Genomic DNA, 17,704 nt, shown 5'->3' with positions numbered 1-17,704 from the left:
CCGCCCCAGCTCGGTACTTTAAAGAAAAGCCACAGTGCTCACCGGGTGCTCCTGGGCAGGGGGACAATCCCTGCTGCCCCCCACTGCCCTACACTGCATGGGGGGCTCTTCCACAAGCCCCCCAACCTGCCCCTGCTCCCCCAGCCCCTCCTTGGGTGCCCCGCCTGGGTCAGCTCTGGCCCTTTAAGAAAAAAAAACAAACGAAGAAAAGCCCCAGGACTCATCACTCCTTCAGTGGCTTGGGGGGCTCGAACAGAGCTCCACACGTGGCACGGGGCAATGGGGGGCAGAGGGGATCACCCCCCCGCTGGCAGGAGCGGTGAGTTTGGGCGTTTTTGGGGGGGGGGGGGGTTCTTAAAGCGGGGATTCCCCCAAGCTCGGGAGCTGGGGCAGGCAGGAGGGGCAGCCATTGCTGGGCTGGGAGAGGGGCGGGGGATGGGCCTGGCCTGGCTGAACCCGAATCTGAAGCAAATACTAGCCGCTTCGCACAGGCCTAATCACCATGCAAAAGATAGGGCTTTCATCAAATGTGTTTATAAAGTTCTAACAACAATAACAACTTGTACTTACAGCCAATCAGTGGCAGCCTTCATGTGAGCACCTGAAAGTACTTTACAAGCACATATTTACTGAACTGCTGGACCCACCGCTACTCACGCAGGTAAAGTAAGGCACCACATGATTAAATAGCTTGTCCAACTTGGCATAGGGCCTGATCCTACTGTTGGGTGTCCTTAACTTCCACTGAAATCAATGCCTTTCAAGAAGGAAGCGAAACTACACACACACACACACACACACACACACACACACACACATCAGTGCACTGGAGTAATAGGCATTACTTTAAGTGGATGCTGCAGCCAAGTTTGCTGTGCCTGGAGTTTGCATGAGAAGGCTACAGGTGATATCATGCTTCCCACATCATATTTTGTTATTCCATAGCTTTTAAGAGAAAACAGACTGGATAAGCAGAATGCAGGGGTCAATGATGTGCAACTGGCACAGCTCACACAGCGTATGGACAACTACTCCACACCTGTGTCTCTGCATCATTGGCTGTAGCATACAAAGTTCCTCTGCTGAATTTTGCACATAGCCTCCGGACTTACTACAGGTCAGCTCATAGGCCAAAGTGCATTGCCTATTTAGGCTTGTCCTAAGCACTGTGTCTTTATGGAAATTCCTTCCCTCTGTTTAAAGTTAGCATTGTAAAAGTTCACCAGTAGAAACATACAGCATGGAAACCTGTCTAAAAATTACTCTCATCTGGTTGTTGGCAAGCTTGTATTTCCTAAGGACCTATTCACTCCAATTAATTATGTAACGTATTTGTAAATTCTAACTGTAAATTAACTAGATGCGTGTCAAAAGTTCCCTTTGACTTCAAAGTGCCAGGATGTCATCCAGAGAGGAAGTGCTAGGAGTTTTGGGAAGGATCTGATGCACCCTTCATGCATAACAATAAGAGACTCACCTCCTGCTAGGGGTGGAAACTCAGCTATCTTAACAATGGCACCAGAACTAATATAATGGAACAAGCGAAGTCTCTCTCTGCTCAAGCCTCGACTGACATCCAGTTCTGCTTGTGCAAAACAAAGCATGTTTTTAATTTATATAAATTATGAAATGATCTAATGCCAATTGATAGTCAGTGGGCACATTTTTACTGAATTACTATAATAGAGTCTGGAACAAAGGAAAGCTTTTCCATTTTGTGAGATTTTCCAGTAAATGAATTGACATAAAGCAGACTCAAATGTTCTAATTTGGGTCTAAAATTAGACCCTGGAGAAAAATCATTTTGAGAATATTATTTGATTTTCAGTTTATTTGTGAACAAGTGACATAATGGCTGAGAGCCAATTTAAACACTACTAATTTAAAGCCCAGTCTGCTAGCAGTTTTGGACTAATTAATTCCTATTGAATGTGTCTATACATGCTATTAATTTGCAGTAGACTTACTGCACAGTAAAATACTGCGCAGAAGCTGCTCCAGGGGGTGGGTGAGGGCTGGTTCCCAGGCCCCTCTCACCTTCTGGAGCTGCCAGCTCCATGCAGGGAGCTGGGAGGCAGGACAGGGGGCAGAGAGCTCCCTGTTCCCTGTCGCCCCCTACTGCCTAGGCTGAGCAGGAACAAATTTGCTTCTGATCAGTGCCTATGGAAGTGTTACTATATAGGAGCTTGTTACTACTGCACAACAGCATCACCTAGCATAAAGCATGAGGTATGGCTACTGCATGGTAATAACAAGCTAATGCACTGTCAGTGTCACCTAAAAGCTGTTGGTGCTACTGTGCAGTAACTCAGGTTACTGTGCACTCATTTAGCACTTGTGTATGCAAGTATTAAATGACTGCACAGTCAGTGTCACATATAGAGATGGACCCTGTGCAGTTCATTTAGTACCTTACAGGTACTAGCTAACTGTGCAGTAGCCTAATTTACTGTGCAGTAAATGAAACCATTTTGAAAGTGCAGTTTTATCTGCACATTTGGATTAGCCTACACGTGCATTAAAATCCAACTCCAAAACATGTGTTCTAATCCCTGTTTTTATTTATATAAAAATCCTGCACTCTAGCATTTAAGACTGGGTGCGTCTACAAGAGATGCTAGCTGCGCAGTAGCCTAACAACACTGTGCAATAGTATGCCAGGTAAAAACCATGCTAATATGCTACTGCACAGTAGTATTAAGCTACTGTGTAGTTAACATCTGAAAAAAAACAAACAAACCATGCACTGGTACTACTGTTCAATAGCATGCGTTACTGCACATTGATTTAGTACTTGGTTATCCAAATACTAAACTTAATGCGTAGTAACTATGGTGCATTAATGAACATGTAGACATACCCAGTAAAGTGTCACCATATAACCATGTGCTGCATCTACTGCATATTAAAGTAGGCTAATGCACAGTTTTCTACTACCTGACAAGTCCCCTGCCCCTGCAGCAGGTAGCTCCTGGGCCCCGGCTCAGAGATCAGAGCCAGGGCCAACAGCTAACTGCTGTAGGGGCAGGGAAATTGTCCTAGCTCCTACTCCAAGATCAGAGCTGGGGTTGGAGAGCAGGCAGCTGATGGGGGCAGGGGTGCAGAGTGGGAGGGAGCTGCCCCAGAGGCAGGACAGCTCCCCCAACTCCAGGCCTGACCCCAGTAACTGCTGCCAGCCTGGGGCTAGCACCCAGGGGAGCCTAGAGCTCCTATTGGCTGCCACATGGTAGCAGAACACGGCAGGAATCTCTCTGCTCTGAACTGTTCCCATTGGGAGTAAATTTACTCCCGACAGGAGCACGTGTAGATGCGCTCTCAGGAAATGCTTATTATGCAGTAAATGAGATACACCCACTGAGAAATACTGTGCTACTTATGACCTACAGGATGCATCTACAGGTGTACTTTAACGCACAGTAGCCTAGTCTACTGTGCATTACAGTGGCACGTAAAAAACTGTGATAATACAGTAATGCTTGGTAGAATAGGCATTAGAATGTGCGTTGTCAATGAAAAAGCACGTGCTTGTGCTTAATGTGCATTTATTTAGTACCTCATATTGAAGATACTAAATTTAATGTGCATTAGTAAAAGCACATTAATGCATGTGTAGATAATGTTTCTATAGCTGGGGGCTGCAAGAGCACAGTAACTACACGCTCTCTTCCCAGACCACAGTCCTCATGACAGATTACTTGGGTCAGAAACAGGGCTAAGAGCACAGGAGAACTGGAACATAAATAATGGTCACTGCTGGGTCAGGGACATCTGTGCACAGGCAAGTGGATTATGTTCTGTGACTGCCATGTTCCCCTGTGGCCACCAGAGAGAGCTCCAGCCCCTGACCCCAGCTGCCAGCACTTGGCAGCCATGTTTGAAGCCAGCCCCAGCCACTAGCACTTGGCAGCCATCTTTAAAACCTAGCCCCACTCTTTGCTCTATGGGCATCCAGTTCCTGTGCTGAGAGGAGCAGTGTGGCATGCACAGAGGCAACACACAGCAGCTGTGTTTGTGCCCACTGTGACTCTGTGATATGGTTGCCCCAGCCCCTGGCCCTGGCAGTGAGGAACAGGGCTCCCCAATCCTGCTTGCCTCCTTGGTCACCTTGCTGGCCAGCTGCTCTCATGGTTGCCTGACCCACAGCCGTCTCATCCCGCCTGGCTCCCTCACATGCAGCAACCACCTGCCTACCTGCCATGCACCCTCCCAGGGCTCCTGCCACCATGCAGCTTCTGTCACCAGCAATGCCAGTGAGGGTCTCCAGGAGGCCACTGCCAAAACTGCCATCGCCCTCCTGGGCCTCCAGCCCCACCACCTCTGGGCTCACTGCTCCAGCCAACAGTGGTGGCACCACCTGGTGCAGCAGAAGCAGGATAAAAAGCTGGTGGACACCTTTTCGTGCATCCTTTCAGATGACCTGGGCCACCTTCGTGGACCTGATCCACCAGTTCTGGCCCCACCTGGAATGCCAGGAACCCAGCCCTCCCCATCAACACCCACCTGGCCCTGGCACTGCTCAAGGTAGCCACACCTGCCAGCCTGCACTATATGGGGCACTTGTTCGGCGTGGACAAGGCCACTGCAGAGGATGCCATCCTGGAGGCGAGTAGTGCCTTCCAGGACATGCTGGTGGACACTGTCCTCTGTGTCCACGACCTCCAAGCAGTGGTGGCAGAGTTCCATACACTGGGGTTCCCCCAGTGTATCGGAGCCCTGGACAGCACCCACATCTTGGTGACCTGCCCACCCCACGGAGACTGACCCTACTATAGTTGCAGGGGGTTCCACTCCCTGGTCCTGCAGGCACTTTTAGACCACTGGGAGACCTTCATAAATGCAAGTGCCAGCTGGATGGGCAGCATGCACAATACCCACGTGCTCAGAAACTCCAGACTCACTGCGCTGGTGGAGAGCAGGTACATTGCACTGGAAGTGGAGGATCTGCAGCTGGGCACCATTGTCATCCCACCCCTGCTCATTGGGAACCCTGGGTACCTGCTCCTGCCCTGGCTGATAAGGCCCTACACTGGCCACCTAGACCCCCTGCCAGGCCCACTTTAATCAGTACCTGGGATGAACACATGCCTTTGCTGAGTGCACCTTCAGCCACCTCAAGGGCCACTGGCAGTCCCTCACTGCCCTTTCAGAGTGGCCAAGAACAATCTCCCCCCACCGGTAATTTGTGCAGCCTGTGTGCTGCGTGATAAATACAAGGCCCAGGGAGAGTTGTTCTGCAAGGCCTGGGCAGAGAAGGTGTGGTGGACAGAGGCAGTGTGGCAGTGGAAACACGAGCTGTGGCAGCAAGGACCCAGGCGAGCCATGCAACTGCCAGCAGGGGCCAGGACACCAGGGGTGAGGCTCTGGTGGACCACCTCATGGAGCACTCCCCCATTCTAGCCAGCTTGCCCCGCCACCCACAGACCCACTACCCCCATTACCACACTCATGCCATGTCCAAACAAGGTATCTTTTGTAGCAGGATTACCCTTTCGGGGCTGGGGTTGAGCCCCAGGCTCAAGGGTTTGCTGTTTGATTGGTGGAGCCTGCTCACCAATCCAGAGGCAGCACAAGGGAAGCAATGCCCTGCCCTTTTCCAAAGGGAGGGGGCAAAGAGCAGCTGGATCTGAATTGGAACTGCACCATCCAGGTCCAGAGAACTTGGGGGGTGGAGCCTCTGAAGAGTATAAAATGGGAGTGTGCTCGGTACACTGGGAGAGACAACGAGGGTCAGCGAGGATAGAGGAGCTTCAGAGACAGATGTCCTCAGGACCCTGTTTGAGCTTCAGCAGCGTGCGAACTGACACAAGGAGAGGTGGCCCTGGGAGCAGGTCATGGCTGCTTGGACCTCACCCGGGTCGGCGCATGGAGAACCGCCTTGGAAACAGCTCGCAGCTGCTCAAGTTAGCCCCGGCCCTAGGCCGAGTGACTGGAGCCTCGCAGTGCAGCTCCACCTTTACCTAAAAGAGCCCTGATGCCCAAAGCAGGGCCCAGGAAAGGGAAGAACCCCCACTGCGAGACTGGAGAGTCGGAGCCTGCAAGGGCTTGGCTCCCACAAGAGAGAGCAAGCCCTGGGTGCCCAGGGCAGGGTGCCAGGCCGACGAGAAGAGCCGAAGGCGCTGCTGGGGAGAGGCTCTTGTGGGATCAGCCACCAGGGGACGAGCCTTGACTTCTCCAGAGAGGAAGTGCGAGTTACTGGGGAAGCGGGCCCCACAGGGGAGGCTGACACAGGGGAGGCGGGGCTGCCACCTCCAACCTCCCGTGGGAGGGGTGTGTCCACATCCCAGGACCCTAAAGGGGAGGGGCTGCAGGGAAACCCCTCGGGGAGGTGCTGAGCGCACTCCCTATTTTGAGGTTGTCATTGTGTTAAGAACTATATAGCTAGGGGTATTCTTTAAGGGGGTTTATATGGTTTGTGTGTTTTAATGCCTCAATATGTGTATTGGTATGGTTATTTCTGAAGGTTTAAATAAATATTATTGTTAATTTACTTGGGTTATATAGGTTACTATTCCTATGTGTTAATTGTGTTGTATAGGTTGTATGTTACTTGGTTCTTATTTGGTATTATATGCGAATTGTGAAATATTATATATAGTATTATATGTTAAGCCTTGTAAATAATTTATGTTTCATATTAAGTGTCTGTATTTATTCTTGTAATAAATTGTACATAGTTAAGTACTTGGTTTCAGCCTAGCTCTATAAAAGGGAGGAACTGCTTTAGTAGCTGACCCCTTCCTGAACACCCTGTGTGACCACCACCACTGTCATCAGAGGACAGGGCACACACCCCCAGGTGTACCCGAGCTATACTTTATTGCCCTCACAGTTGACACTGTGCCCCAGTACAGGGGCATGGCACGGGACTGGGAGCCATGCAGCTGAGGCTATGCTCTGGAGCACCTACAGGTGCAGGTCAGGCTGCTGGGGGTGTGCAGCAGGGAGGTGGTGCTGGCCCTACTGCACTGAGTTGGCTGCAGGTGGCGCTGGGGGCTGGCAGGCCTGCCCAGACACTGCAGCAAGCTGCAGCCAGCAGTCACAGGCTCAGCCAAAAGCCCCGCAACCAGCATCCACAGTCTGTAGCCAGAAGATCAGCAGCATCACTGGGGTGGTAGGAGGCAGGCACAGCAGGGCTGTGGACTTCCCAGGGGGCCACACAGGGCCTGCAGTGCCCTCAGGCATAAAATGGCTGCTGGCTTTTATAGCCTGCAGGCAGGGGCTATTGTAGGAGAAGCTCCTCGCCACTAGCCCTGGGGCTGACCTCAGGCTGGCTCCTTAGTGGCTGGGCAGATGCAGCAACAAACTTAGTGCTAGGTCACGTCTACCCATGCATTACTATGCAGTTACCAATCATGTTTAAATTTACAACCTGCATTTGCAGCTAGCAAATTTAAGCGCGATTAAGGGAATTTACTGTGCAGTAAGTGCATGCATGTGTAGATGTGCATACTTACTGTGCAGTAAATTAGGCAATGGTGTAGTAATGAGTCTCGTGTTGACATGCCCAGTATACATAACACATTTTACTGAGCAGTAGACTAATCTACTGAGCAGTAAAACATCACCATCTACACATACATGGACTGTTGGTTACTACTTATAGATTAACCATTCAGTGGCTACTGCACAGTACTGCACATAGTACTGCTGCCTGGCTAAGTCCCCTTGTGGGGGGCACCTGCAACTGTCACCATGTGCTCAGGACTGGGAGACAGCTGCCTCTGCAGTCCCACAGCTCTCCCAGCCCTTTGCATATTGGAATGGGTCCCATGTGCATGGGGCTGGGAGCCAGCTGTCTCTGTAGCTGGCACAGGTCTCCCAGCCCTGTGCGCATCAAGACTGCACCTGGTGGGAGGTACTAAATTAATGCACATTAGGCTGCACTAATGTACAGTAGCATATTTACATTATTATTATTTTTTTTTAGTGATGCTTAATGCGCAATAGCCTATTTTACTATGCATTAGCATTATGTCACTTTTTTTACATGATGTTTCAATACACAGTAAAATAGTCTACTTTGCATTTAAGTGCACGTGTAGACGCACCCTCAGTCAGATGGAAAATATACATAAATGAGTTTGGGAAGCAGGCAGCATTTTGGCTTGAAGGTTGATCCATTCAATTAATGTTTATCTGTCATGCAAGTTCCAAGTCAATTTTTCTCAGAGCTGACTAAGACATTGAATTGGTTGGTAGTCTGCTGTATATGATAAAAAAGCTGGTTCTGTAAAGGTTAATGGCACATTATGTAAGCAGGAAGCCACAGCTGAATAATCTTTCACGTGCTTTAAAGAAATTAGAGCTGCCTTTCAGATTTATTATACTGCCCTTAAATTACATCCAGAGCAGAAATGCAATATGTACATGATGAAAACAAGGAGCTAAATTTGGAGACTTAAAAGCTTTCAACACTAAGTCTCTGTTAACAATGATGAATGATTGTCATCTGGAACATTGTTGGGTAACAGCTTTCCATTACACTAAACATCTATTACAAATTCTACTCTGAAAGTTTGGATTGTCATAACATGTGTTATTTAGGTACATATACAGAGAAAAATCCTGGCTTCTGTTATATTGGGCTTTGTCTTAGCCATGTACTCTGGATTTATCCAGATGTAATGTTGGATGAGAATCAGACCAGGTTTTCCTGCACCCCTCCCCCCAACCATATTGGCTTGTCACTCTAGTACTGAAAAGTAACATAAAATCTATTCCTGTCTTTAGTGCAATGCTTCAAATACATTATCACTATATACTACAGCAAAGCAGGATTTAACTTGAGTAGTAAGAAGAATTGGCCATAAATCAGATAAAAACAGATACATCCGGGGAAAAAGAAAAGGTTTACTAAATAGTACAAATAGGTTAGCTCCTATTCCTAGAGACAGAATACTGTTTCCTAAACCTCTATTTTGCTAATGTAATCATATTTTCCTCAACCATTTGCACTCTGGATGAAGCACAATAGCATAAAAGCAAAATGCTAGTCAGTGGTAAATATATTTGACACCTGCTGAAGGCAGAAGTGGTGAACGGCCTGATCCCCCCCCCAGCAGAGCCTGTCCACCTCTCCTGCATCGAGAAGCAAGCTGCCAGTGGGCAGAGCAGCCCCTGAGATGTGGGGAGCCCCGATTCTTTCCTCTGCAGTAGTGGTGCCCCCCCAGGAATGGGCTGGCTTGCCCCTCAGGAAGCACAGGGAAGAGGAAGGAGTGCGGCTGGGTGAGCCGGAGGCCAGAGAAGGTGGTGGGAATGTTGCGCAGGGCACTGAAAGCCTGGGCTGGCTCAGGGAAGCCATTGCAGAGGGAAGGATCAGGGCCCCCGCGCAGCTCACCCTCCACCATGGGAGAGGCAGGCAGGTAGGCTCCGTTGGAGGGGGGAACGCGGAAAGTATTTGGCCCCTTCCCACTTCTTCCTTCAGTAAGTGCAGTGCTAGGGCTCCAGGGAGGAAACTCTTAGGGCTTGGCGTGGCATGCCAAAACCGCTTTGGTCCCCAGGATAAAAATATCGTGAATGGAAGTGCTCTGGAAACGTCTCTGAGATTACCTACATAGGCACAGAGCAGGAACCTGCTTAGACAGACAAGGATCAGAAACTAGATCCACTGAAGATATGAAGTGGTACGTACAATCAGATAAATGAAAAAAAGGAATGAAAACACCTGACTAGTTTCCTCTTTTTTTTTTTTCTTTTTTTTTTTTGGAGGGAAGGTTGTAGCTTGGAATCGCATCTAAAACTCATTAGAGGTAAAAGAAAATGCAGTAAGCATAAGAAGACACCAAAGTTATCCAAACATTTTGTATTTTAGGAAAGATGTCAGCAAGAATTAGGAAGCATGCAAGCAGCTTATATTTCAATATTCTCCCTCAACTCTTACTGAGGCAATAAAGGAATGATGCTAGACAGATAATCCACAAATGTTAACAAAACAAACCTGAAGGTCAGCCAAAAAAAAAAGCAGATGTAATGTGTTTGGCCATCCTAAGAAGATCGCATGCGCTGTACTATGGAACATTGAAATAAATAGCTGGGTATGTAAAGCAACACCAAGTCTCAGGGTTATTCTTGTACATACTTGAGTCATTAAAGTCTAGTATTAGATGTCATTAAAAAACCTTTTCCAGCCTCCAGGACATGCTAAGCATCAATCTAGGCCCCCTACTGGTCAAAGCAAAGGGATATAAAAGATGAAAAAGGATCAACTTCTAATAAATGATGGTGCATCAGTACTGGGAAATACTGCCTTTCTTGGCATACTGTGCATTCTTGAATAAAATTCTTGGGGAGGCAGAAGGAAGCAAGAAAGAAGAATTTCCCTTTTAAAAGGGGGGGGGGGTTGATGGGAGGACTGGGGAAGGGTGAGGGCATGGGCAAAGTCTCACTTGCCACTGTCAGGGCTGCAGGCTTCAGCCAGGCTGAATGAGGTCCAATTACTCATCAGCTGCACTCAAGCACTACAGGGTTAACCCTCACAGCCACAGCTGAATTGTAAATGGACCAGCACTATAAAATACCTTAATTCAGCAGCAGCTGTGAGGGTTAAACTAGTAGCTGTTGGCTGTGCAGCAGGGGGAAGGAAGCTGAAGAGGGGAATCATGTCCAGCTCCTTGTAGCTGGAGTCCCTACCCACTACAGAAATCAATTTCCTTGTTTAAAATGCATGTTCCCAAAAATTCTCAGGGGAAAACTGGGGCCAAGGTATGTGTGCTATAGGAATAAATATTGAAATAAATTAATGTAAACCACACTTTCAGCATCTTCAGATGTCATGCCTTTTGGTACGGAGCCTTTTCTCATTAAGCTCCAGAGCTGTCCTGTGCCACTGCAATTGGGCTGCACACCGAGTCAGACTTGCTTAGAGATGACAGGAGCTGTGGGTGGGCTCCCTTCCCTTGGGCCTGTACGTAGGCTGGTAGGGAAGACTCAGGGGAAGGAAGGGGTTTGGGCGGGGGAGGGGGAAGGAAAAACCTGCCCACTGCTGCTGCTGTCCATGGCTGAAGCACATAGAAGCACCTCTGGAACCCTCTCCCAGCCTCAGGGCAACTGGAGATAGCAGCAGCAGGCAAGGGGATGTGCCACTGAGCACAGAGGGGAAGAAAGGGAGGATTCTTACTTACTTTGAGGTGTTGGGGCTTAAAGCCCCCTTTATGGAAATGGGAGGTTCCTGCCTAGCTCACTCCTGTGGCCATATTGCTGAGGGCAAGAGAAACTTGGGGGGCATCTGAACCCCCAGCCTCTGGGCTTGGGCCTGCACATAGGATGCCCACCAAGACATTGGAAATATCTGAAGCCCCTGGTGGGAATGGAGGATGTTTGCCAGTTGTAGGGCCACTTATGGTTCTGGACTGACTCATGGATTTGGATTTGATTTGGCTTGGAACACGAAAAAATTCTGTAAAAAACTTTGGGGCTTAAACGAAAGTCCCTGGCCACTTATTCCATGGCATTGTTGGTTGAAAGGACCAGGACAGGGGGGAGAGGAGGTGTCTGTGCCACTGCATCCCTCCCATCCTGTATCTGTCCTGGAAGACAATACTTGAATACTAAGGTTTGGAACAAAACTCAGAATTTGATAGAAGAAACAGTTCACATAGCAGAAATGAGCTAATACACCAACATAGCCACAGAGGTTTGGAATAAAAATTGCTCATTCCAATGGCTGTTTTATCTGATGCTAATCTTGAATATAGTAAAGGTGCAGCATGTGGGTACGTGGGACTGAGCTGTATTGCTACTTAGCACATCCAGAAGTGATGGATAGTGGGATGACCTTCAGAGAAGATTAGCTGTGAAATAAGGAGGGGTAACTCTGACAAAGAAGCAGTCATGGACCAAGCAGTGGCAGCACCACCAGGATGTGGCAAGGACAGCAGATGGCAGTGCTTTCCCTCTGAAAAGCCACATAAATATCTTTTGATGGTGCTGTGACATGGTGAGTACAAGCTGCCACTATACGAAGCCTGCCCAGCCCACAGCCATGGGTCTACAAGTCCTCAACGATGGAGCAGACGGAAAAAGATGTTAGAATTGCAATGGCTCCTAAAGTGGATTGAAGGCTGCAGTGGAATGAGATCCCCAGTTGTCTTGGTCTCCTCATCATTGGATCAAGGACTTGTTCTGTCAAGAGCCGTGTGGAAGCCGATTTGCAGCAGCTTCTCCACGATAAAACAAGTCGCGCACAGGCATCTTCCATGAAAACAGTTTTTTCCAGCATATTCCTCAAGCCCTTTGGCAACCAGCTAACAGTGATGGGAGTAAGATTGTGAGTTCTGGAAGCTCCTTGTCATGAACTGGCATGAAGGCAGCAGTTACAAGAAGATCATCTAGCACTTGGACAAGACAGGAGTGCAATTTAGAAACTGCAGGTAACTGAGGAGCCCTCTTCAGGATCTGCTCTGCTCACCCCACATGTGGAGGGGGCTAGTAAAGGTGCCCTAAACATAGCTTGTGTACTTCCTTCCTGACTGGGTAATAGGCCTGTGCAAAGCGGCTAGTGTTCGCTTCGGATTCGGCCAATTCGGGGGACAGTGATTCGATTTGGTGATTCAAGTCTCTGTCCTGAATCAATTCGGCCGAATCTCTGAATCAGCAGGCCCATCCCCTGCCCACTCTCCCAGCCCTGGCAATGGCTGTCCCACCTGCCCCAGCTCCTGGCACTTTGGGAAAAAGAAATAAAAAAGCCCTGACTTACCAGCTGCTGCTGAGCAGGGGGGCGATCTCCACTGCCCCACAAGCCCCCTGACCCCTCCCCCCCCTGGAGGCTGCTGCAGGAGTGGTGAGTCCCGGGGTTTTTCTTTGGGGTTTTTTTTCTTAAAGGGCCGGAGCTGGGGTGGGCAGGGCAGCCATGGGGAGCTGAGGAGGGATGTTGAGGACCCCTCACATAGTGTGGGGCAATGTGGGGCAGCGGGGATCACTCCCCCCACCTACCTGGCATCAGCTGGTGAGTAGGGGCTTTTTTTTTTCCAAAGAGACGGAAGCTGGGGCGGGCAGGACCGGGAGAGCGGGCAGGGGATGGGCCTGTGTGATTCAGAGATTTGGCTAATTTGGCAGGTCAGGGCTTTTTTTTTTTTTTTTTTTAAAGCGTCAGGAGCTGGGGTGGGCGGGGGCCCCCCATGGTCCCCTCTCCCCTCCTCCAGACCCCTCTCCTCTGCCCCTAGTTACCAGCTCCAAGTCTGGCTGCAGCTCCCTGCTGCAGCCACTGGGAACTGTCTGAATCATTGAAGCTCTCTGAATCTTTTCTGAAGATTCAGAGAGCTTCGAATTGATTCAGACCTTTTTATTGGTCCACTGAATTGATTCGGATTTGGAGATTTGGCCACTGAATCAGGCCGAATCTCCTCCAAATCAAATCACTACCCAAGGCTTCGCACAGCCCTACTGGATAACCATGTCCAATGGGATCACCTTTACTGCGGTCAAAACTACCAGCGAAGATGCAGCATCATTTTTGGGACCTGGAACATCAGGACCTTCATGGACAACCCTAATAGTGAACACCCAGAGTGCTGCAATGCAATCATGGCCTGAGAACTCAGGCAAGACAACATCAGTGTAGCTGCACTGAGTGAGACCCAGCAAGTGGGAGATGAGAAGCTCAAAGAACATGGAGGTGGCTATACCTTCTTCTGGAAGGGAAAACAAGAAGGAGAACGCTGACTTCACAGAGTTGGTCTTGCCATTTAGAATGAACTTATAAACCACAATGAGTTCCCTACTAGAATTAAATGAGCGCCTCATGACTCTCCGTCTTATATTGGCTCCCTGCTAGTTTGCCACTGTCATCAGCACATACACCCCAACTCTGGGGCTTTGATGCTGCCAATGAAACCAAGGAGAAATTTTACACCAACCTTGACCAAAGTCCTTTCTGACATCCTGGGAGGGATACAGACTTATTCTTGGTGATTTCAATGCCAAAGTCAGAAGGGACTCTAACATCTGGAACGGAACCACTGGCAAGGAAGAAGTAGGAAAGGTCAACTCCAATGGCATCCTCCTCTTGACCAAAGGTGAGGAATATGGACTCACCATCACCAACACCCTGTTCTGCCAGAAAAATAAGTACCTCATTGACTATGTTATTGTTCATGCCCAGGATCAAAGATGTCCACATCACCTGAGTTATTCTAGGAACTGATGATTGCTGGACTGATCGCCAACTCATCTGCTCGATTATGTCACTCAAAACTGGCTCCCAAGAGATGGCTGTAGCAGCAGCAATGCCAACAGAAGATCAACGTTGGAGAAATCAAGAACCCAAGCAAGCAAGACATCTTTTCACCAGTGCCTTAATGAAAAATTGGTGAATTCCAATCAACAATAATGGGAGAAGGTCATCGGTCTGTGGGGTGACCTCAAAACTACTGTCATCAGCACCTCTGAAAGGGCACTTGGATTCTTTACCAAAAAAAAAAATCAAGACTGATTTGATGAGAATGACTGGGAGATCCAAGAGTTGATTGATCACAAGCACAAGGCTTTTTGTGCTTGGCAAAATGACACCAACTCCAAGAAAATGAAAATGAATCTCCAACAAGCCAAGGCAGAGGTTCAGAGGGCACATGATATGAAGAACAAGTGGTAAGAAGAGACAGCTAAGGAGATTGAACACCTTGCTGATATCTACAAGATGCATGGTTTCTTCAGTGCCACCAAAGCCATCTATGGTCCAAGCACTCAGGGACCAACCCCCTTGAAACCTAAGGATGGAGGAGACCTGATCAAGGAAAAAAGGGAGTCATCAATGCCTGTTGAAAGGAGTATTCTGAAGACCTTCTCAATAGAGACTGTTGTTGGCAAAGGTGTTCTCAACTCCATCTGTTAACACCCAGGGGTGATCTTGGAATCCCTTAGAGGAAAGTCATCAAGCAGATGAAGAATGAAAAGGCATGTGGAGTGGATGGAATCCCCATGAAAAATCTTCAAGGAGGGGAAGAGGAGCTCACATCACAACTTTATGCCCTCATCTTAAGGAACTGGAATGATGAGAAAATCCCAGATGACCTCAGGGATGCCATGATTGTAACAATCTTCAAGAAAGGAGACAAGTCTGATTGTGGAAAACTACAGAGGGATTGCCTTGCTGTCCACCACAGGGAAGATCATCACGAGAACCCTCCTGAACCAACTCCTCCCCATTGAAGAGCTCCTCCCAGAATCTCAGTGTGGGTTTAGGGCAGCGGCAGGCGAAGTCCAGCCTGTGGGTCAGATTGGGCCTGTGGTAGAAGATTTCCCAGCAACCCCTGCCCACGTCACTGCTGCCAGTTTCCATAAAGACTCCAAAAGTGGCAGCTGGCAAAGTGCACAGCTGGTGGGGAGCTGCTTCAGGGCCGGGATCTTGTGGTGGTGACAGCATGGTCCAGAACCAGGGCAGAGCTACGATCCACTGCCCACACACCTCAGGCAGGGTGTGCAGGCAGCAGATTACAGCTCTGCCCTGGCTCCAGACCATACTGTCACCACTGCAAGACCCCAGCCCTGGCCCCAGAGCAGCTCCCCTCTCAGCACCACTCCTGGGGTCTTCATGAAAACTGGCCAGAGATGCAGGCAGGGGCTGCTGGGAAATGGAGTCTGTCTGCTGGCTGGATCTGCCATTTCCCAGCCCCCCTGGTTTAAAGCATTAAGAGGCACAACTGACATGACCTTCACAGCCTACCAGCTGCAAGAGAAGTGTCAGGAACAACATAAGTCTCTCTGTGGCCTTCTTTGACCTCAAAAAAAACTTTCAACGCCATCAGCTGAGGAAGTGTTGTGAAGATCCTTTTGAAGCCCACTGAAACCTTTTATCATTCCCTGCCTACTCCATGACAGTATGCGAGCAGTGGTTCTCAGTAATGAATCTATCCCTTTGAGGTTAAAACGGGAGTTAAGCAAGGCTGTATCATTGCTCAAATACTGTTCTCAATATTCCTTACTGCAATGCTACATCTGACCACCAACAAGCTTCCAGCCGGAGTGGAGCCAAACTACCAAATGGATGGTAAGCTGTTTAACCTCAGCTGACTTTAAGCCAAAAAAAAGACTATCCTGACTTCAAGCGTTGAGCTCCAGAACGCTGATGATGCTGTAGTGTGTGCTCACTCAGAAGCAAACCTTCAGATAATTGTCAATGTCTTTACCAAAGTATACAAGAAAATTGGCCTGATGCTTAACATTCAGAAGACTTCCACCAACAAGCTCCTAATGAACAATCCCCAGCTCTGGGAATACAGATCCATGGTGAGATTCAACAATGTTGAATATTTCCTTTACCTCAGAAGACTTCTTTTGCAGAAGGCTGATGTCAACAAAGAAATCCAACATTGCCTCAAATTTGCAAATGCAGCCTTTGGATACTAGGGGTGTGCGAAATGGGCTTTATTTGATTCGGATTTGGTCTGAATCGGGGACAGCGATTCAATTTGTTGATTTGGATCACTGTCCCCGATTCAATTAGACTAAATCTAAATCTGAAGATTTCATGCTGATTTAGAGAATCAGCAGTTTGGCTATAGAGAAAACTTTAAAGTTTTCTCTACATACCTTGAGGTACCGGGTGCGGCTCATGAATGCTGTGATGCTGGGACAGATGGAGCATACCACAGGAGTGCAGGGGACCTCCCCCCCCGGCGCGTGCTCGGTAGCGAATTCGGAAGTGGATTGGAAGTACTTCCAGTCCACTTTCGGCCCCGCCCCCCCCCCCCCCCACTTCCCTACCAGCTCAGTGATTGGCCGCAGGGGGAAACCTGGGTGTCCCCCCCAGACCCAGGAGGCACCAGTCACTGAGCCAGAGGGGGTGCAGGGACGGCCCCCCCAGTACGCTTCCCAGCAAACCCAGAAGTACTTCTAGTCCATTTCCGGGTCTGCTGCCGAGCACGCTGGGGAGCCACCTGCAGACCTGTGGGACACCTGTTACCTTGAGGTATGCAGAAAAAACATTTAAAGCTGTCTCTACGTCCAAATTGCTGAATCTTTCTGAATCTCTCCAAATCGATTTGGAGGGCTCCAATTCGATTTGGAGAGATTAAAGAGTCTCCTGATTCGATCTGGAGATTCTGCCACTGAATCAAGTCAGGGACTGAAGCTTCGCACAACCCTATTGGATGCCTGAAGAAATGGGTGTTCAAAGATTGTGACATCAGATCTGAAACAAGCTCATGGTTTATCAAGCAGTTGTGACCTCCATCCTGCTGTACAGCAGGGGTTGTCAATCGGGGATACACATACCCCTGGGGGTACTTGGGATGGCCCCAAGGGGTGTGCCGGGTGGCAAGGAGGAGTGGTGCGTGGCAGTGGTATGGAGCAGTGAATGGCAGCAGCAGTCGCTACGTGCAAGCTCCCTGTCCTCACCCACTGCCATTCACCACTTTCTCTGAATCTAATGGGAAGATGCACCAACATTAGTGTCCACCTGCAAGCAAGCACCACAAGTACTGAGATGATGATCATCTGACAACAACTTGGTTAAGCTGGCCACGTCATTTGGATGTCCAACTCTAAACTCTCTATAGCTTTCCATGCCTTCCCCCCCCCCCCCCCGAGCGTCACACGTCTGGGTCTCCTTCGAACCTCGCCGCCGCCTCCTGGGTTGCACAGCCAAGCTACTGGGAGCGGCCTTGGGTCAGCTCCCCGGGGTCTCTTCTGCCATGTCTTTAATGATGATTAGTTCTTTAGCGGGAGGAAGATGTTTAATCCCGTCTCCCCTGGTCGTCCTCGTGATTAT

At 49.0% G+C, this 17,704-nt stretch overlaps 1 protein-coding gene across 3 annotated transcripts in view; it reads left to right on the top strand.

The window, feature by feature from the left end:
- AQP9 (aquaporin 9) overlaps nt 1-17,704 on the top strand; it is a 65,841-nt gene that overhangs the window by 41,260 nt on the left and 6,877 nt on the right. The window contains exon 7 of one of the 3 annotated variants that reach the window (XM_025210539.1): nt 9,812-10,022. The exons of 1 other annotated variant lie outside the window; for it this stretch is intronic. In XM_025210539.1, coding sequence (XP_025066324.1) covers nt 9,812-9,833 — 22 coding nt within the window. In that variant the 3' untranslated portion in view covers nt 9,834-10,022. Of the gene's footprint in view, nt 1-572; nt 1,594-9,811; nt 10,023-17,704 lie in introns of those variants that run through there. One more of the 3 variants, XM_025210538.1, reaches the window with a different exon arrangement.

Source organism: Alligator sinensis, unplaced genomic scaffold (assembly GCF_000455745.1).
Source record: "Alligator sinensis unplaced genomic scaffold, ASM45574v1 scaffold311_1, whole genome shotgun sequence".
Taxonomy (NCBI): Eukaryota; Metazoa; Chordata; order Crocodylia; family Alligatoridae; genus Alligator; species Alligator sinensis.
Note: the sequence above shows the minus strand (reverse complement) of the source record. Positions and strands in the feature narration are given on the sequence as shown.